This window comes from Ceratotherium simum, chromosome 13 (assembly GCF_057802395.1).
Source record: "Ceratotherium simum simum isolate JZ-2026a chromosome 13, ASM5780239v1, whole genome shotgun sequence".
Classification (NCBI taxonomy): Eukaryota; Metazoa; Chordata; class Mammalia; order Perissodactyla; family Rhinocerotidae; genus Ceratotherium; species Ceratotherium simum.
The window spans coordinates 49520105-49542622 of NC_141912.1; the positions used below are offsets into that span (position 1 = coordinate 49520105).

General features: G+C 34.7%; 1 protein-coding gene across 2 annotated transcripts in view; it reads right to left on the minus strand.

Moving 5' to 3' along the window:
- Positions 1–5820: 5820 nt before the first annotated feature.
- CRISP1 (cysteine rich secretory protein 1) overlaps positions 5821–22518 on the minus strand; it is a 31349-nt gene continuing 14651 nt past the window's right edge. For both annotated transcript variants that reach the window (XM_087437881.1, XM_004424036.3), the window contains 3 exons: positions 14650–14747; positions 12477–12565; positions 5821–5948 (listed from right to left, as the gene is read on the minus strand). In XM_087437881.1, the coding sequence (XP_087294007.1) occupies positions 5821–5948; positions 12477–12565; positions 14650–14747 (315 nt within the window). The remainder of the gene's footprint in view (positions 5949–12476; positions 12566–14649; positions 14748–22518) is intronic.

Here is a 22518-nt window from a genome sequence, read left to right on the forward strand (position 1 = left end):
GGATTCCTGGGGCTAGTCCATTTGCATTTGAATCTGGGCTCCAGTACCTATGACTTTGGATAAGCTACCTAATTACTCTGAAGTTCAGATTCATAATATGTAAAATGGAGCTGATAGTATGATCTACTTCACAGAATTATTGAGAGAATTATGACTTAATGTAATAAGGTTCTAGAAGAGTGCCTGTCAATGGTAAGAGTCATGTGCGTGTCAGCTACAATACTCACAATGCAAGAATGCCTGTGATAGCTAGTGATTTTTATTGTTTTGTTCCAACGACATTTTGGGCTAAGATGTCCAAGAGATAAATTTTGAAATGATTTTTCTGTTCATCTGCTTCCTCTCCTTCATCGTTTGCACAAGGAAGCTGTCCCTCAGCATCACTCTCCAGAGCCTGAGCCATTTCTAACCCTTGTTCCTCTAGGCCCATCCAGAGTTCCCGGAACCAGGATAAGGTTTCCCAAAAACCTGAGTGATACTCCTGGGAGACAATACATGCGAGGCTAATCATACACCTGAGACTTCCCTAAATTTGTTTTGTTTTATAGCACCTAGTCTGCTCACACAGCAGGTTTATAGTGGAAAGACAATTTCTCTCTCCTTTTATGGAATGCAAGGGAACTGGGAAATAGATTTGTCAATATTTGTTTATCTGGCAGCATCGATTGGCTTAGAATCTGGACATATTGATTCTTAGAGAGTGTCTTAGCCTCTGGGCTAACGCCCAGTGAAGACAGCTATGAAATGCGTCTGCAAATTGCTAAACAAAATTTGCTGTAGTGATGGTACTGACTCTCAGCATCAGCATCAGCTGGGAGCTTGGGGTGGTCTCCCACCTAGACCCCCCGAATCATGATCTCTGTTTGGGGCCCAGAAACCCGTGCTTTACCACATTCTTCTGATGATTCTTAAGCGCACACAAGTTTGAGAAGCACTGTCCTAGGGTACATTAAGAATGAAATTAGACTGAGTTGGAATTGTTGCTCTGTCACTTACTATGATTTTGGGAAAGTTGCTTACCTCCTCTGGGCCTCCATTTCTTCTTCTGCTACAATATAGGTTTGTTTGTGAAGACCAAACTTTTAGTGTATTAAAAGTGCTTAGAACTTAATAAAAACTCAGTAAACACTATTACTGATTATTGATATTATTGTTGTTGCTATTTAATTAATCTTACCATCTTCAGCATGTTGCTGGCTGATGAAATTATTTTTTCTTGATGATGTTATGTGTGGTAGCAATTTTTTCTTGGACAGTTGATGATTCAGTGAATAGTGTGTTATATGGGACTCTAGCTATTTTGCCTGTTACCAGAAAATTGCTAATTAGTCTTACTTCCCTCAAACAGAATTTATCACATTAAATATAGCATTTGTAGACCTACGAGTGACATGAATTCGTAGTTTAAAGTAAATAAATAGTAATATATAGTATTTTATTTTATTTCTTTCGTGAGGAAGATTAGCCCTGAGCTAACATCTGTTGCCAATCCTCCTCTTTTTGCTGAAGAAGATCGGCCCTGGGCTACCCTCCATGCCCATCTTCCTCCACTTTATATGGGACGTCAGCACAGCATGGCTTGACAAGAGGTGTGTTGGTCCATGCTCGGGATCCAAACTTGTGAACCCCAGGCTGCTGAAGCAGAGTGCATGAACTTAACCACTACACCACTGGGCTGGCCCCATATGAATTCTCAGTATATTAGTTTTCATTTCTTCAATGCTAGTTTTGAGTGTTTCTGAATCAGTCTGACATTACCCTACTCTATAGCATAGTGCTCTGGATATTCTGTGAATAGGGATTTTACCTTTACAATTGATACTTTCAGCCATATTGTAGCATTTTTCATTGCACAATACCAAGCAGAGTAGAAGGCTTGATATTGCACCTTTTACTAAAGACTTCCCTTCCTTGGCTCAATTTCCTTCCCCACTGCAAGTGTTCCCTTCATCTTGCAAATAAGTCACTTGCACTTGAGTTCTAGTCTAAAAGTTTTTCTGGGAGAACCCGCACTGGGAGTGTCATTACTGAGTACAAAGCCTCAAACATCATTAATCAGAGTTTATGCCTTTGTCTTATTCATATGAAATATACAGCAATGTTTGCATCCATATGTGTAAAAAATTTTAAAATATAGAAAATTCAAATTCAATCTACAATCTAGAATTTGCAACTATTCTTTTAACTTTTTACCTTTCAACCTGCAAGCTACTAAAGAGAAAAATAAATGGCTTCATGACATTTAGCTCTACCACTATCTCCCCCAACATTTACTCTCCAATAATGGTTTTTCTGTCACTTCCCCTCATTCATAGAATTTTGTTCTCCTGAAATAAATTCCTCCTCTCCATTTCAGTTTCTATAGTCAACGTGAAGGGCTTTAATATCCGTGTGGATGACTGTGACCTCTAATTTCTTAGGCCCTTGAACTCTTCCTATTTTAAATTTCTCCTTTAATGCTCGTTCTCTCTGCCTCTCTCCTGGTCACATCTTGAATATTATGGTCACCTCAAAATTCCATACCTCTAAAGGTCAAGTGTTTCCTTCTCCAGCGAGGATCTCTGTTCTCCCAGATTGATGAGGTTGCCCACCCTGAATGTTTTTCAGCATAACCTAGCCCTCTAGCTCACTCTGCATTCTCTCTATTCTTCAGCTCTTTCTTGCTTGTTATTTCTTCTCTAACCATGTTCTGTCATTTTAAAAACTCTTTTGCCAATCCTCTGACTCATTTGCCTTCCGCTCACTTCCGTTCAGACACATCTCACGTTCTTAATTGTAAAGTGGGAGGTTTCCAGCTCCACGCTCAAAGGGTGAGATGTACAGATATTCTGAGGGGAAAGAAGCATGAAGCTTCATCAAAGGCCCCTGTTAAAGGACAGTCTCTTCAAAAATGGTGTTGGGAGAACTGGACAGCCACATGCAAAATAGTGAAACTGGACCACTAACTTACACCATACTCAAAATTAACTCAAAGTGAATTAAAGACTTGAATGTAAGACCTAAAACCATAAAACTCCTAGAAGAAAACATAGGCAGTAAGCTCCTCGACATTGGTCTTTGGTGATGATTTTTTGGATTTGACGCCAAAAGCAAAGGCAACAAAAGTGAAAATAAACAAGTGGGACTACATCAAACTAAAAAGCTTTTGCACAGCAAGGGAAACCATCAACAAAGTCAAAAGGCAACATACCAAGTGGGAGAAAATATTTGCAAATCATATATCTGATACAGGGTTAATATCCAAAATATATAAAGAAATCATAGAACTCAATAGCAAGAAAACCGATCTGATTAAAATATGGGCAGAGGATCTGCATAGACATTTTTCCAAAGAAGATATACAGATGGCCAACAGGTACATGAAAAGGTACTCAACATCACTAATCATCAGGGAAAAGCAAATCAAAACCACAATGAGATATCACCTCACACCTGTTAGAATGGCTATTATCAAAAAGAAAATAAATAAGAAGTGTCGAAAAAAGGAATCCTTGTATACAGTTGGTGGGAATGTACATTGGTGCAGCCACTATAGAAAACAGTATGCAGGTTCCTCAAAAAATTAAAAACAGAACTACCATATGATCCAGGAATTTCACTTCTGGCTATTTATCCAAAGAAAATGAAAACACTAACTCAAAAAGATATATGCACCTTCATGTTCTTTGCAGCATTATTTCCAGTAGCCAAGACATGGAAACAACCTAAATTGTCCATCAATGGATGAATGGATAAAAAAAGTGATATACATATATATAATGGAATATAATTCAACCATTAAAACCTCATGGACCCTCATGTTCTTTGCAGCATTATTTCCAAAAGGCAAGACATGGAAACAACATAAATTGTCCATCAATAGATGAATGGATTAAAAACGTGATATATGTCTATATAATGGAATATTATTTAACCATTAAAAAGAATGAAATTTTTCTTTTTGCAAGACATGGATGGACCTTGAGAGCATCAAACTAAGTGAAATAAGTCAGAAAGGAAAAGATACATATATGATCTCGCTTATATGTAAGATCTAAAAAAACTAAACTCATGGAAACAGAAGAGACTGGTGTTTAGCAGAAATGGGTGGGTGAGGGGTGGTGAGGGGTAGGGGATATTTGTGAAGGTAGTCAAAAGGTACAACTTCCTGTTAAATGTTAAATATGTTCTGTGGATATAGTGTACAGCGTGGTGACTGTAGTTAGCAATACTGTACTGTATATTTGAAAGTTACTAAAAGTAGACCTTAAAAGTTCTCATCCAAGAAAAAAATATTTGTAACTGTGTGAGGTGATGATGGTTAATTAAACTTATCATGGTAATTATTTCACTATATATATAATATATATACATATATATTTTTTTTATTGTAGAGCTCTTATAATTGAGAATCAGGGGTGTGTTACCTTTACTCATGGCATCAAATCCAAGTCATTCAGTTTGGCGTTCCTTCAAGTTTCTCTGTAATCTGGATCCATACTTGTGCCCATTTGTTCTCCACTATGAACCCAACAACATAAGCAGGTTTTTGTCTTCAATGATGCTCTTTACTGCCTTTGCTTCACAGGTTTTCTGGACATTCATTAGTATATGTACACACACACACACACACACACACATACACATCCGGTTTTAATAGAACAGTGCATTCAAGATCCTGAGTTCAATCATGACACTCCCCCTGACAGTGACCCTGGAACATACCATGGGATTTCATTCTATGAGTAAATGTGCTGCTGCATCCACAAATGCTCCAGGTAAGCTGTGGTTGTGAGGGTGATGTGCGGAAGCATTCAAAAAGTTGCACTATAATTTGTGTCACACTTCCTTGGAGATGTTTAGCATATGATGCTTATTTGGGGTCAGAAATAATTCTCATCCTTGAAGTAAAACTTGGTTTCTACTGACTCTTTCTCATACGTGATATGACAAATGAAGGAACCCTAGGGAATTTTTTTCTATAAACTTTCAGAAACAAAGAGCACATTTATGAAAAAAGAAACAAAACCTTCAAACTGAAAATAAAATACCAGGCCCTGTGCTCTTTGTGTCACCATACACTTCACCGGGTTTCTGTAATGTTCAGATTCACTAATATTTACATCCTCATTTGAAATGAGGGAGAAAATATCCTTCATATATGGATCACACCTTGTATGCAATCAGTGTAGAATACATATTTTGTTAAATTAAGGACACACAGGGTTTTTTTTCCTGCTTTACAAATGTGTATAGATATGTCAATGAAACAATGAGATCTTTAAACTGCTTCCAATTAAGCAATGTTTACTTTGCAAGAAATGAGACTGGACTCTCTGTTTGCTTTGTGGATTATTTTAATGATTGATTTAAAATAGAAGTAAAGTTAAGATGTGAAGAATTATCAGTGCATGCAAGTTGTGCAGGGAAGACAAACGTCAGGGGGTTGGAGACATGGGAAAGCAGAGGGAGGAGTTAAAGAGGGATAGACCCTCCTCTAGCACTGCTTATTGTTGCGGGAATCAGTTATGCCATCAGTTGAATTATGTCAACCTACGAACTACAAATCACATGATTTAGGTATGATAATTGTGTTGAACTGGACCTTTCACTCCAGCAGTAAGAAAGTTTAAAACAATGTTACTCCAGGATATATCAGGACAGAAGTGGGTGGCAGGGAAGTAAATAACTAATGCCCATATATGATTAGTGAAAATTAGTATCTCAAGTACAGTTAAAACCCAAAGAAATTCAGCAGAAGCTACTGAAGCAAAGTAAGGTAAAAGATATAATCCAGCAGACATTTCCCCAAGAGCACATTACAGTTGCAAATAACAAAGGCTATTTTATCTCGGTGTCACACAGACAACTAGCTTTGCAGAGTAGTCTAACCGACACGTGGCGACATCCAAGAACTCGTTTTTGTGTCGTACAGTTACTGTATTCATCATAGTAGAGGCAGGGATTAGCTGAAAGAAAAAAACATGTTTACGCAATATTATCTCAAAAAATCAGTCACTGGAGAAAGAGATCATCTCCTTAAAGACATAAGCGTAAAATTTATTAACAATAGCTAATTAATTTTGATTAGCATGAGCTAATAAAATCAGAATGGAAAACAGGTAATGAGTTAAATGGGGTCAGTTATTAAAGAAGATTAAAGGCTGGTTTGATGTTAAACAGTTTTCTTTAATCACTTTTTTTGGAAGGTCTATAACTAAGCAGACTGTAGATGAATCACATTTATTGATTATAATGTCATTTTGAAATCATCAACATCATAAGTTGTACATAAGAAAGTGAAAAAGTTTCATTCATTCATTATAGTCTACTTATATAATGTTTTATCCTTTAATAGATAAGGCATTGCTTTGGATTATTAAAAGCACTATATAGCCATATATGCTGAGGGTTTATTTCTGGGCTCTCTATTCTATTCCACTGGTCTATATGTCTGTCTTTGTGCCAGTACCACACTGTTTTGATTACTGAAGGTTTGTAGTAAGTTTTGAAGGCAGGAAGTGTGAGTCTTCCAGCTTTGTTCTTCTTTTTAATGAAAAAAACTAACATACAGCCAATGTAAAAATTATATAAAATCCACATATAGTTTAGCAAAAACTCTCAAATTCTGTCTTCACCCAGAGATTATCTTAAATAACAGCACAGTGATTTTTCTCAATTGGCTCTATCATATGAACAGGAACATATGTACATCAATAATTTTTTATAAGTTATCCATCATTATCCCACTGTCTTCTGCTATGTAGTATTTTACAGAAATATGACATGTAACAGATTTTTTCTTTTTCTTTTTTTAATTTTTTTGGTGAGGAAGATCAGCCCTATGCTAACATCTGCCAATCTTTCTCTTTTTTTTTTGCTGAGGAAGACTGGCCCTGGGCTAACATCCGTGCCCATCTTCCTCCACTTTATATGGGATGCTGCAACAGCATGGCTTTTCAAGCAGTGCATCGGTGCGCACTCAGGATCTGAACCTGCGAAACCCGGGCTGCTGCAGCAGAACGCACGCACTTAATCTCTTGCGCCACTGGGCAGGCCCCTAGATTTTTTCTTTTTACGTAACATATTTTTTTCTTTAACTTCTCTAAGGTGTTTTTTTTTTTTTTTAATTTTTATTTATTTATTTATTTCCCCCAAAGCCCCAGTAGATAGTTGTATGTCATAGCTGCAAATCCTTCTAGTTGCTGTACGTGGGACGCAGCCTCAGCATGGCCGGAGAAGCAGTGCGTCAGTGCACGTCCGGGATCCGAACCCGGGCCGCCAGCAGCGGAGCCCACTCACTTAACTGGTAAGCCATGGGGCCGGCCTCTAAGGTGTTTTAATTCATCTTTTTCTTTCATCCTTTACTTTTTTTCCCTAGTTTTATTCAGATAAAATTGACATATAGTATTAGTTTAAGGTGTAGAACATAATGATTTGCTTTGTGTATATACTGTGAAATGGTTACCATTTAGTTTCGTTAACATCCATAACCTCACAGTTACACTTTTTTTTTTGCTTCTGATGAGAACTTTTAAGATTTATTCTCTTAGCAACTTTCAAGTATACAATACAGTATCATTAACTATAGTCAATATGCTGTACATTACATCCCCAAAACTTATTCACCCTATAACTGGAAGTTTGTACCTTTTGATCACCTTCATCCATTTACTACCACCCACCAACCCCCACAATAGCCTCTGAGAACCACCAATCTGTTCCCTGTATCAATGAGCTTGGTTTTTTTAGATTCCACTTATAAGTGAGATCATATAGTATTTATCTTTCTCTGTCTGACATATTTCACTTAGCATAATGCCCTTAAGGTCCATCCATGTTGTCAAAAATGGCAAGATTTCCTTCTTTTCTATGGCTGAATAGTACTCCATTGTATATATATATATATACCACATTTTCTTTATCCATTCATTCATCGATAGATATTTAGGTTGTTTTCATGTCTTGGCTATTATAAGTAATGCTTCAGTGATCATGAAGGTGCAGATGTATTTTTGAGTTAGTGTTTTCATTTTCTTTGGATAAATACCTAGAAGTAGAATTGCTGGATCATGTGATAGTTCTATTTTTAATTTTTTGAGGAATCTTCTTATTGTTTCCCATAGTGAATCTTTAATTTACATTCCCACCAATAGTGCACAAGGGTTCCCTTTCTCCACATCCTCACCAACACTTCTCTCTTAACTTTTTGATGATAGTCATTCTAACAAGTATGAGATGATATTTCATTGTGGGTTTGATTTGTGTTTCCCTGATGATTAGTAATGTTGAGCACCTTTTCATGTATCTGTTGGCTATATGGATGTCTTCTTTGGAAAAATATCTATTTAGTTCTTCTGCCTAGTTTTTAATTGGATTTTTTTCTATTGATTTATATGAATTATTTATATATTTTGTATATTAACCCCTTATCAGATATATGGCCAGCCCAGTGGCATAGTGGTTAAGTTTGCATGCTCCACTTCGGTGGCCTGGGGTTCACAGGTTTGAATCCTGGGTGCCGACCGACACATTGCTTGTCAAGCCATGCTGTGGCAGCGTTCCACATACAAAATAGAGGAAGATGGGTGCAGACATTAGCTCGGAGCCAATCTTTCTCACCAAAAAAAAAAAAAAAAAAAAAAAAAAGATATATGATTTGCATATATTTTCTCCCATTCCGTAGGTTGCCTTTTCATTTTGTTGATAGTTTTTTTTTTTTTTTTTGAGGAAGATCAGCCCTGAGCTAACATCTGTGCTAATCCTCCTCTTTTTGCTGAGGAAGACCGGCTCTTCAGCTAACATCTATTGCCAATCCTCCTCCTTTTTCTCCCCCCACAAAGTCCCAGTAGATAGTTGTATGTCGTAGGTGCACATCCTTCTAGTTGCTGCATGTGGGACGCCGCCTCAGCATGGCCGGAGAAGCGGTGCATCGCTGTGTGCCCGGGATCCGAACCTGGGCCACCAGTAGCAAAGCGCGAGCATTTAACCGCTAAACCACCGGGCTGGCCTTGTTGATAGTTTCTTTTGCTGTGCAGAAACTTCTTAGTTTGATGTAGTCCCACTTGTTTATTTTTGCTTTTGGTGTCAAATCCAAAAAATCACTGCCAAGGATGAAGTTAAAGAGTTTGCCTGCATGTTTTCTTCTAGGAGTTTTATGGTTTCAGATTTTACATTCATGTTTTTAATCCATTTTGAGCTGTATTTTGTGTATGGTGTAAGACAGTGGTCCTGTTTCACTCTTTGGCACGTGGCTGAACAGTTTTCCTACACTGTTGATTGAAGAGATTATCCTTACCCCTTCTATATACTTGGCTCTTTTGTTGTTAACTAACTGACCTTATTTGCTTATTTGGTTTATTTCTGGGCTCTTTCTTCTGTTCCACTGATCTATGTGTCTATTTTTATGTCAATACCATACTGTTTTGATTACTATAGCTCTATAATATAATTTGAAATAAGGGAGTGTGCTACCTCTAGCCTTATTCTTCTTTCCCAAAACTGCTTTGCCTATTTGAGGTCTTTTGTGGATTCATACCCACTTCGGGATTGTTTGTTCTATTTCTGTGAAAAATGCCATTGGAATTTTGATGGAGATTGTATTGAATCTGTAGATAGCTTTGAGTTGTATGCACTCTAACATTATTGATTCTTCCAATTCATGAGCATAGAATATTTCTCCATTTATTTGTGTTGTCTTCAATTTCTTTCATCAATGTCTTATAATTTTCAGTGTATAGATCTTTCACTTCCTTAGTTAAATTTATTCTTAGGTATTTTATTCTTTTTGATGCAATTATAACTAGGATTGTTCTCTAATTTCTCTTTCTGGTAGTTTGTTCTTAGTGAACATAAACACAATTGATTTTTGTATATTGATTTTGTATCTTGCAACTTTACTGAATTTGGTTATTAATTTCAGTAATTTTTTGGTGAAGTCTTTAGGGTTTTCTACATGTCGTAACATGTCATCTGCAAATAAAGACTACTTTACTTCTTCCTTTCTGATTTGGATGATTTTTATTTCTTTTTCATACCTAATTACTCTGGCTAGAACTTCCAGTACTACATTGAATAAAAGTGGCAAGAGTGGGCATCCTTATCTTGTTAATGATCTTAGAGGAAAAGCTTTCAGCTATTCACTGTTGAGTATGACGTTAACTGTGGGATTGTAATATATAACGTTTCTTATGTTGAGATACAGTCCCTCTATCTCCAGTTTGTCGAGAGACTTTATCATGATAGAATGTTGCATTTTGTCAAGTGCATTTTTTTGCATCTATTGAGAAGACCGTGTGATTTTTATCCTTCATTTTGTTAGTGTGGTGTATCACATTGGCTGATTTGTAGATGTTGAACCATTCTTGCATTCCCAGAATAAATCCCACTTAACAATGGTGTGTGATCCTTTTAATGTATTGTTGCATTTGGTTTGCTAACATGTTCTTGAGATTTTTGAATCTATGTTCATCAGGAGTATTGGCCTGTAATTTTCTTTTATTGTAGTTTCTTTGTCTGATTTTGGCTTCATAAAATGAGTTTGGAAGTGTTCCCTTCCCTTCCGTTTTTTGGAAGAGTTTCAGAAGTATTAGTATTAATTATTTTTTAAATGTTTGGTAGACTTCACTAGTGAGGTCATCTGGTCCTGGTCTTTTCTTAGTTGAGAGGTTTTTGATTACTGATTCAATCTCCTTACAAGTAATTAGTCTGTTCATATTTTTTATTTCCTCATGATTCAGTCTTAGTAGATTGTGTGTCTCTAGGAATTTATCCATTTCTTCTAGATTGTCAAATTTGTTCATAGTAGTCTCTTATGATGCTTTTTATTTGTATGGTATCTGTTGTAATATCTCATCTTTCATTTCTAATTTTATTTATTTGATTCCTCTTTTTTCTTGGTAAGTATAGCTAAAGATTGTTCCATTTTGTTTATCTTTTCAAAAAACAGCTTAGTTTCATTGATCTTTTCTATTGTCTTTTTAGTCTCTTATCTCATTTATTTCCACTCTGATCTTTATTTCCTTCCTTCTACTAATTTTGAGCTTAGTTTTTTCTTCTATTTGTAATTCCTTGAAGCATAAAGCTAAGTTGTTTATTTGAGCGCTTTCTTTTTTGTTAATATAGGTATTTATTGCTACGAATTTTTCTCTTAGTACTGCTTTTCCTGCAGTTATATTATATATATTATATAAATTATACTAATTTATATATATTATACTAATTTATATAATTATACTAATTTATGTAATTTCCACTATTTGATAAGTAGAAATTTTGTTTTCATAAAATTTATTTGAAGTATACTAAACTGATTATATCTGCATATGCAGGTCTTATATTTTTAGCATTGTTTCCAATCCAAGGTATCCCATTCTTAGATATATATCTTTATTTAATATCTCTCATCTTCTCATGCATTTATTGATGAGTAAAGGGCTTAAGATATGTATCTTCTATCTTAAAGATTCAATCTTCTGAAGTAATACTTCTCTCTTTCCACTCTCATTTCACTTCTATCATATTTTTCATACCATTGGAGACATTGCTTTTATCTTTTGGTAAAAAAACCTGCTCCATCCTCCCTATCACAGACAATTAGTAGATAGATTATCTTTCTCCAACTATGTTTCTTCTCAGAAGTGGAGTCTAAAAAGTGAAGTTGAAAGTGAGAGAGGAAGAGAGAGAGAGAATGAAAGAGAATGATGGAGAAAAGAAGAGAAGGAGATGGATATATAGGAAAAGAAGCCTCTGGCCTTCCAAGTCTGAAGATAAAGGATATTTTTTCTGGGTTTTTTATTTACCCACAAACTTATTGAAAATTATCTTGTCAACATTATCCCCAGGGATTAGGGAATTGTGTTTGCAGGAGGATCTAGAGAAAAGGAACTATTGCCATCTAAAGGGATGAAATGGAACCCATTGGTTAAAACTACATTGTAGGTAAAATTTACTTAAGAAATAAAAGGCAGTGCTGTGAGGCTACAGTGTGATCATCAGCTAATATCTTCTGATGTGTCGCTGAGAATGTGGAAGAATAAGAATCACTTTGTAAGAAATTACTTGCCATAATAAGTGGTCAGGCAGGTAGGAGAGTTATGGAGCAGCAAGCAATTTGAGAATATTGGTAACCTGAAAGCAATTTGTCTAATTTGGGGGCTGCAATAAGACAGCCCGTAAACTTTTTATAAAGCACAGAAAAATTTATACTTATATTAACATCTTATCCAAGGTGCCCCTATTAGGGTCTTTAAGCTTTAGAGTAGATACTTGAGTGTAGACCTAGACATTCTAATTTCCATTCCAATAGATTTAATCAGTGGTCTTCTTGGTCATTTTGGGGATGAAGAAAGGGAAATCAGAAATAATGTTGATCTTTCCTGTGGGATGATTGAGATGAAAGTTACAGAAAAGTGCAATACTGTTAAATACTTGATTTAAAGGACACATGGCTCCCAGATCAACAGTCAACATTAAGCAAACTGAGATATAAAACTTACTACAAAGTTTATCTTCACAGTCATTTGGACAGTCTCCACATGGAGTTCCCATATTATAAGGTTTATTCTCTTTGTCAGGCTCATTTCCCCTTCAAAAAAGAATGAAGAAAAAAGTAGATTAATAAAAACTGATGTTTGGAAAATGTATATAAAATTTTACTCACTATTACAATCAACTTTAAAAACAACTTTTGAAAACCTCTTGTATATAATGATGATGATCTTTAAGACGGGTTTAAGATTTCTAAACTTACAATGATAATAATTTATCTTTTTGAATGTACAACAGGCAACTCTGGAGTCCTAAGAATATTTTGAGGCAATTTGCATCTCTTTGGACAATCAATTTCTAGCAGGACTGGACTTGTGAACAGTTCAGTCCCAACAAGCAGGAGGGTTTTAGAGCCATTTACAATAGGACACTTTTTTTTTTTTAATACCCATAAGAGCTTGGTAAACAGTCATAAAAAGAACATGGTTCTTAACAATGTTAAGAAAAATTTTAAGGGGCTGGCCTAGTAGCATAGTGGTTAAGTTCGCGTGTTCTGCTTTGGTGGCCCAGGGTTCAAGAGTTCGGATCCTGGGTGTGGACCTATGCACCGCTCATCAAGCCATGCTATGGCAGGTATCCCACATATAAAATAGAGGAAGATGGACACAGATGTTAGCTCAGGGCCAATCTTTCTCAGCAAAAAGAGAAAGATTGGCAATGGATATTAGCTTAGGGCTAATCTTTCTCACAAAAAAAAAAAAAAGAAAAAGTGACTTACATTGAAGATGTTCTAATTTCATCTTGCACTATGTCATGAGAAACTTGATATATGTTAGTATCTTTTGTAGAAACACATGGAGTGTTATAAAAATTGAAAGTACATCAGCATGGCTAAATCTAAATTATTAGATTCAGGGGAGAAACAGAGTCGATGAGAATTTCCAGTTCTGAGCTAATTTGAAATTTCAGAGAAGACAGTCTTGCCTGCAGATATCTAAAAAAACAATGGGGATTATAGTTGATTCTTACTTAATATCACTTAAAAAATAAAGTAAATGCTCTGGTTGAAACAATATTCTATCTGATATTTTTCTCTTTGGTATCTGAGTTGTTAAAATTTTACTCTATAAGAGAAACTGACTACTTAATTCAGTAAGGGGTTTGGTCAGACACTTGGCCTAGTCTTTGGCTGAGAAAATTCTCTTATCACATCTTCATGTGTTCTACTTTTTTTTTCTTTTGTATTGTCAGAAGTTCACCACAGACCGCCAGCCACTGCAAAGATTTAGTACAATTGACATGTTGTAGATGCAAAGAAATCTTACTGTCTTCAGCCCTAATTACATAGATAAAATCACAACAAATATTAACAACCGAAATAAAGACATTATAAGACTACGTAACTCATATAGAGCTATTATATGAATATGTTATATTTATTGAATCTATAGTAATACTGGAGTTCTCATTTAAAGTATAAATATGGTAACCATATTACCAGATAAAGTATATTCATTGATTCATATTAAACACCTTTTATTGTGCTACACACATGGGAGACAGTGGTTAAACACCATGCTTGGAGCTCGTATAACCACAGTTGATGGGACAAAGGAGTACACCAGCCCCTCACTGAAGCAATCAGATTATCTTTTCTAGGAATTGTAACTCACACCTTTGAGAACATGTAAACTTAATTTCTAAAGAAAAGACATATACCAATAGTTAGACTAAAAAACTACATAAAAGAACACTTCACTTTTTCTGTATGTTCCTTCTTGATATTCCATTGCATTTCTGCTCTTGTGTTCTAAAAATACTCTTGCATTGTTGAAGAAAATATCCTTGTTTCTTTGCTTAAGCTGGCTTAAATTTGTTTCTCTTAAATAATGCTACTTGAAGAATCAATAACACATAGCAAGACTACTGGTAATAGTTCTGAACTTGAACATTCTATTAATGAGATATAGATTTATTTAGAAAAAATATGATGTAAATAAAAATGTGTGTGTGTGTATGTAATGTTTTAGGTATTACCTAAATGATATTATATACCTTAAGTTCTAATTAACTAGAATGAACTCTTTATTTGAGTTTTCTTTTATAATGTTTGAGAAACTAGATTATGTGAGGGAGATATGTGTCTAAAAGCTATGTGAAAACAAGCCGAATGACACATACTCATGACAATAGTGACAAATGTAGAGATACTGAGTTGACTTTCCTTTGCGGCATGATGATATCCCACAGCCAATGAGGTAAGAAGTGGCCCAAACAACCTGTAAAGATAAAGAGATTATTTTATGAATAATTTGACATTTTGCTAAATTATTACAATGTGAAAATTGTTATCCACGGTTGACAATAAATATGCTTGCTTTTAGGATGCTTTGATCATGGCTTATTAGGAAGTCATAGAAACAGAAAGATTCCTGTGTGTCTAGAAAACACACATACATATGAACACTCAGTGGCCATCATAGACACTTGCCCATTCTCTTCTTGTCAAATCTATGTGGAAAATCAGATAACATGTAGAGGGCTGCTTGGTGATTATATAAAAACTGAAGCATGGAAGGAACTTGACTTAATCATCAGAGCACAGGCATGGTATAGAGTAATGAGTTGGCCTTGAGGCAAAATGACTTAGATTCAATTCTATCTCTACCATTTCCTGGTGGGATGGTATTTACCAGTTTGCTTTATGTTTTGAAATTTTATTTTCTTATTTGTAAAATGAGATGTAATAATACTATCTTCTACATCATAGGTGTATGGTGGGAATTGAATAATAAAAATTTTAAGTGTTTGAAAGAGAAAATACTAAGTTGCTATCTTAGAGTGATAGAGTTAATGCTCTTGTGATGGAAAAAGTAGGCCTAGTCTACTTTTATCTGAAAGAAATAGAAGGTAGGAATTGATGTCACAAATTTGTCAGATTTTTAACTCTCTGGGTGATAATTTTATTTTTATCCTCTGATTGTTTGATAAGTAAATTACATGAATAATTTAATGTTATAGACTCCTGGTACACACCCTTTTGTCCAAGGGTATCAATTCTAAAAGAAGAACACTATTTGCTAATATTTTATTTAGAATTTCTGCAATGCTATCCATAAGTGATTAAGTCTATGATTTTTAAATGTTCTATCTTTGTCAGCTTTTAACATCAATTTTAAGTAGGCTTTATTTTAAGTAGATTTTATTTTAAATTTTAAATGAGTTTCAATTTTAAACTCATCAATGGTCACATCTGAGTCTTCTGCTTTGGAGACAATAGTTGTTTTTCCAATTTTTTCTTTTATTGCATTTTAAGTGCTTACATCTATCTACTGTATATAAGTTCTGTTACTTTATATTTTTCTGGAAAATAACACACTTGATTCAGATATTCAAAGTCATTTCTGTAGAATTAACTTATTCTCTACATTACAACCCAATGATCTTTTAAAAATGAATCGGGTTAAATCATTCACCTGCGCAATGACTTCTTACTAAATTTAAAATACAATGTAAACTTTACAATAGCTAAAAGGCTCCAATGATATGGCCCCATTTCCTTTCTGTTCTCATCTTCTTCCACTATTCTGTTTATCATGTTCTAGCCTCCTTCTCTGACTCCCCCCCTAGTGTTTTTTCTGTCCTTGAACACACCCAGATCCCAGATATTGGTTTCTAAATATTATTTCCCACTAAATGTAAACAAAGCTTCTTGGAGAAATGGATGGCTTCTATATGAAATAGGAAAAATACAAGGTAATGCTGGCAAATTTACCAGTCTGGAGCCAAGAGATGCTCAAAAACTAATGAAGTTATGGTCAAAACACAGAGAAAATGGGTCCATGAGCCATAGATAGAGCAATGCAAACATCCACATATCACACTGAATGAAGACAACAACAACAACTCATGAGTCTGTAGTGATTCTGAGAGGGAGAGAGAATAGGAGAGATTGTTAATAAATAAAGAATGAATGATAATTAAAGAATCAGCATTATGCAACTTTAAATGCAATAACCAATTCAGGAAAGATCATCAACAGCAGCTAAAATGAACAGTAAAAGATTGTTGGGGAGCAAGATCTTCATATGATCTCAAATTATTTTCATATAGCTTATTTATTCTTTTCCAAAGTTAACAAATTGTACCATTACAAATGAGAGATCAGATGGTCATCATTTTAAATAATTCAACAAGATTTATCATCACCAGCTACTTGGTCACCCTGACAAGTGAGTCTTCTGATAATATTCAAAAAAGTTATAGAAGATTATTTTTATTATTCTTGCCAAAATGTTTAATGCCAATCCAATAATAAAGAAACAATCAAACAAATTCAGAATATGTGTCCTTGAACACAAGTAGCTTGGTTGCTCTAAAAAGTCATGAAAAATTAAAGGATAATATTATTGGGACGATTAGAGAAAATTATAGATGGAATGGATATTAGATGATATTACTGAATTAATGCTTGTTTTCTCAGGTGTAGTCATGATATTGTAGTTTTATAGTACAATGTCCTTATAATTAGGAGATACATATTGATGTACTGAACATCAAGTGTCGTGATTTCTGTAACTAACTTTCCAAGGGTTCAAAAAAAAGTTTATATTTTTATAGAGCAATAAAACAGATTTGATAAAACTTTAAGAATTTGTGAATCTAAGTAGTAAGAGTATTTATTGTACCTTTATTGGAACCCTTTTGTAGACTTGAAATACTTTGAATAAAAAGCTGGGGAAAGAAGAGTGTTGTCAGCAGGATGGTGGAATAGGAAGTTCTAAGTCCTCATCTTCCCATGGAGACATTAAAAAAATTACTAGAGACTGGCTAAAATGACTTTATAGAAGCTCTGGAAAACAGTCAGAGATCTAGAGCAGCCAAGTAAACATTAAATTAAGAAAAAGCTACAGTCAAATGGTAGGAAATTTCATGGTGTTTTTACTTGCCCTTGACACACCTCCTCCCTGGCACGGCATGGCATGGTTGGGAGGAAGTAGCTTAGTCCTGCTTTCCTTACTTTGGCTGGAGGAAGTAGAGAGGACTTTATTTGCAATATTCTAGTCTCTCTATGGGCTGCCTCAAGGACTGTTCTCTGTTTTGCCTGACTTAGAGCTCAGATAGGGAACTGTGGCATAGTTCAGATCTGAGGTTAATAAAAGCCATGGGAAACAATGGGTGTAGCTATGATAGCTGAAGAGAGACTAGACTCACTGATACCTGGGGCTAGAGATTATGGGTAAAGGAATACTATAGAACATCTGAAGTGCTGGGAAGAAACTGGGATGAGATATTGTGGGAAATTAAGACATTTAAAAGAGCTGTGTATTTGGGGGAATTGGAAAAAAATCATATACACTGTCTCCAGCAAGATATGTGCCCAGGAAAAACATGAGAAGACTTGGACTGATCCCAAGTCTCAAAATATGCTCTGCTAATTAGTCAAGGTCTTCCCTACCAGTCTCAAAGACTAGGAGATATGGCTCTTTTTTTTTAATGCCCAATTTTCAACAATAAAAAAATCACAAGGCATACAAAGAAATAGGAAAACATGGCTCATTAAAAGAAATAAAAGAAATCACAGAAATCATCCCTGAATATACACAGGTATTAGACTTACTAGACAAAGACTAAGACAACTGTCCTAAATATGCTCAAAGAGCTCAAGAAAAACAAGACAAAGAACTAAAGGAAATCAGGCAAACAATATATGAACAAAATGAAAATATCAACAGAGATTGAAATTATTTTAAAAAAGGAGAACCAAACAGAAATTCTGGAGTTTTAAAATACAATAACTGAACTGAAAAATTCACCAAAGGTGATCAACAACAGACTTGAACAAGCAGGAGAAAGAATCAACAAACTTGAAGACGGGTCACCTGAAATTATTGAGTCTGATTAGCAAAAGGAAAAAAGAATGAAGAAAAGTAAACAGAGCCTAAAGGATTTATTGGACATCATTAAGTGGATCAATATATATATTATGGAGTCCCAGAAGAAGAATATGGAGAGAAAGGGGTAGAGAAATTATTTGAAGAAATTATGGATGAAAATTTCCCAAATTTGAGGAAAGACATGGATCTACAAATCCAAGAATCTCAATGTTCTCCAAATAGAATAAAACCAGGACTAAGCTACATTGTATTAAGACTGTCAAAAACCAAAGACTAAGAGAGAATCTTAAAAGCAGGAAGAGAACAGTGACTCATCGTGTACGGGGACTCTGTAATAAGACTACCAGAGGATTTCTCAGCAGAAAACTTGCAGGACAGAATACAGTGGGGTGATATATTTAAAGTGCTAAAAGAAGAAAAAGTTAACCAAAAATCTTATATCTGGTAAAACTATTCTTCAAAATGAGGGATAAATTAAGATATTCTCAGAAAAACAAAATCTGAGGAAGTTCATTACCACTAGACTTGCCCCACAAAAAATTCTGAAGGGAATCCTTCAAGATGAAATGAAAAGATGCTAGACAGTAACTTGATGTCATATTAAAATGTAATATGAGACATACAGAAAACATTTCTAAAATGACAAAAGTAAGACATATACAGAACACTTCAGCCAATAACAATGGAATACACATATTTCTCAAGTACACATGGAAAATTCTTTGGGGTAGACTATATGTTAGGCTACCAAACAAGTCTTCATACATTTAAAATGTTGAAATAAAGTATCTTTTCAGATCATAATGGAAATGAAACTAGAAATCAAAAGTTGAAAGAAAACTAGAGAATTCATATTAAGAAATCCAAACACATGCATATTAAACAACATACACTTAAAAAACCAATGGGGAAAGGAGAAATTACAAGAGAAACTAGAAAATATCTTAAGACAAAAGAAATTGAAAACACAACAAACTAAATCTTAGGGGAAACAGCAATAACAGTGCTAAGAGGGAAATTTACAACTATAAACGGTTATATTAAAAAATAACATCTCAAATCAACAACATAAAGTTTTACATTAAGAAACCAGAAAAAGAAGAACAAATTAAACCCAAAGTTAGCAGAAGGAAGGAAATAATATAGATTAGAGCATAGATCAACAAAATAGAGATAGAAAAACAATAAAGAAAATCAATGAAACTAAGAGTTGGTTCTTCAAAAAAGACCAACAAAATTGACAAATCTTTAGCTAGATTAACTAAGGAAAAAAGAAAATAATCAAGAAACTTAGATAATAAATATTAAAGATAAACAAAACAAAGAATAGAAAAACAGAGAAAATCAATGAAACTAAGAGTTGGTTTTTCCAAAAGATCAACAGTAATCAAAAACCTCATGATAAAGAAAAGCCCTGGCTCTGATAGCTTCACTGGTCAATTATATCAAATATTTAAAGAAGAACTAACACCAATAATTTTTTAAAGATTTTATTTATTTCTTTATTTTCCCCCAAAGCCCCAGTAGATAGTTGTATGTCATAGCTGCATATCCTTTCAGTTGCTGTACGTGGGACACGGCCTCAGCATGGCCGGAGAAGCGGTGCATCGGTGCACGCCTGGGAATCGAACCCGGGCCGCCAGCAGCGGAGCGCGCGCACTTAACCGCTAAGCCATGGGGCTGGCCCTAACACCAATAATTTTTAAAGTCATCTAAAAATTTCAAGATGAGGAAACACTTCCTGACACCTTTTATGAAGCCAACATTATTCTGATACCAGAGGCAGACGAAGACACTAGAAGAGAAAGAAAACTACAGACCAATGTCTCTTATGAACAGTGATACCGAACTCCTCAACAAAATACTAGCAAACTGAATTCAGCAGCATATTAATAGGATTATATACCATGACCAAGTGGGATTTATTCCTGCAAAATAAGGATGGCTCAGCATATGAAAATCAGTCAATGTAATCTATCACCTTAATAGAATAATGGGGGGAAAAACACATGATCATATCAGTTGATGCAGAAAAAGCATTTTACAAAATTCAACACTTTCTCATGATAAAAACACTCAACCAACTAGTAATAAAAAGAAAACTGTCTCAACGTAGTAAAGTCTATATGTGTAAACCTCTCTGCTAACATCATGCTCAAGGGTAAAAGACTGAAATTATTCCTCTAAGATCAGGAACAAGACAAGGATGCTGGCCTTTGCCACTTCTGTGAAACATAGTACTGGAAGTCCTTGCTAGAGCAATTAGTCAAGGAAAAGAAATGAATGTCATCCAATACGGAAAGGAAACAGTAAAATTATCTCTGTTCATAGATAACATGATATTATATTTAGAAAACCCTGATGATACCACAAGAAATTGTTAGAACTAATAAACAAATTCAGCAAATCTGCAGAGTACAAAATCAACACAGAGAAATCAATTGTGTTTTTATACACTTGTAGTGAATAATCTGAAAAGGAAATTAAGAAGACAATTCTATTCAAAATAGCATCAGAAAGAAAATACTTAGAAATAAGCCTAAATAAGGAGGTGAAAGATTTGTATACTGAGAAGTAGAAAACTTTGCCAATAGAAATTAAAGAAGACTCAAATAATGAGAAAGGCATCCAATATTTATTGGCTGGAGGACTTAATATTTTTAACATGTCACTATTATTCTAAGCAATCTATAGACTGAATGCAATCCCTATCAAAATCTCATGACTTTTTTTTTCAGAAATAGAAAATTTTTTCTTAAAATTCCTGTGGAACCTCAAAGGATCCCAAACAGTCAAACAATCTTGAAAAAGCAGAACAAAATTGAAAGTCTTACACTTCCTGATTTCAGACTTTACTACAAAGCTACAGTAATCAAAGCAGGGTGATACTGTTATGACAATAAACATATAAAACTATGAAATAGAATAGGGAGCCCAGAAATAAATCCTCACATATATGGTCAAATGATTTTCAACAAGGATGCCAAGACCATTCGATGGGAAAAGGACAGTCTTACCACAAATATGGTTGGGATAACTGGATATCCACATGGAAACACACGAAGTTGGACTCTACCCTATGTCATATAAAAAATTAACTCAAAATGAATCAAAGACCTAAATGTAAGAGTTGAAACTATAAAACTCTTAGAAGGAAATATAGGGAAAAATCTTTGTGATATTGAATTTGGCAATGATTTCTTGGATATGACACCAAAAGCACAGGCAAAAAAGGAAAAAAAATAGATAAATTGAACTTCATCAAAATTTAAAACTTGGTTCATCATAGGACACTACCACCAGAGTGAAAAGGCAATCCAGGTAATAGAAATTAATATTTGCAAATCATATACCTCATAAAGGATAGATATCAAGAATGTATAAAGATCACTTACAACTTAACAACAACAAAAAATACAACCTGATTAAGTAATCAGCAAAGGACTTGAATAGACATTCCTCCAAAGAGGATATGTAAATAGATGATAAGTACAAGAAAAGGTGCTCACCATCAGTAATCCTTGGAGAACTGTAAATCAAAACCACAGTGAAATACCACTTCACACCCATGAGAATGGCTATTATAAAACAAACAAACAAAAAACAACACAAAATATAAAAAGTGTATGTATGTTATGAATTGAATGTGTATGTCCTCCCAAAATTCATATTCTGAAGCTTTAATCTATAAGTATGGCTGTATTTGAAGATGGAGTCTCCGAGGAACTAATTTAGAGTAAATGAAGTCATAAGAGTGGGACCATGATCTGATAGAATTAGTGTGCTTACAAGAAAAGGTACCAGAGTGCACTCTCTCTTCTTTCTTTCCCTTGCTCTACACGCATGGGCAGAGGAAGTGATACCGGCTCAACATGTGCTTGATATAAGAGAAGCCATTTTTGTAGAAAGGGAACCATATTATAACTATGGATAACCTTTAAGTAATTAACTCAGCTGGATATACTCCGCTTGCACATAGGCTAAATAATAAATAACTGAAACATAAAGAAAACTGCATGCGTTGTAACTTATGACCCCTACTTAGCTTTATAGCTCCCCGCCGCGATAAGACAGTAACCTTGTTCTTTTGAGTTCCTTAGAAATGTAGCAACCCGCAGTCTATGGTTCCAGATGGAAAACCTTCTTGACCCTC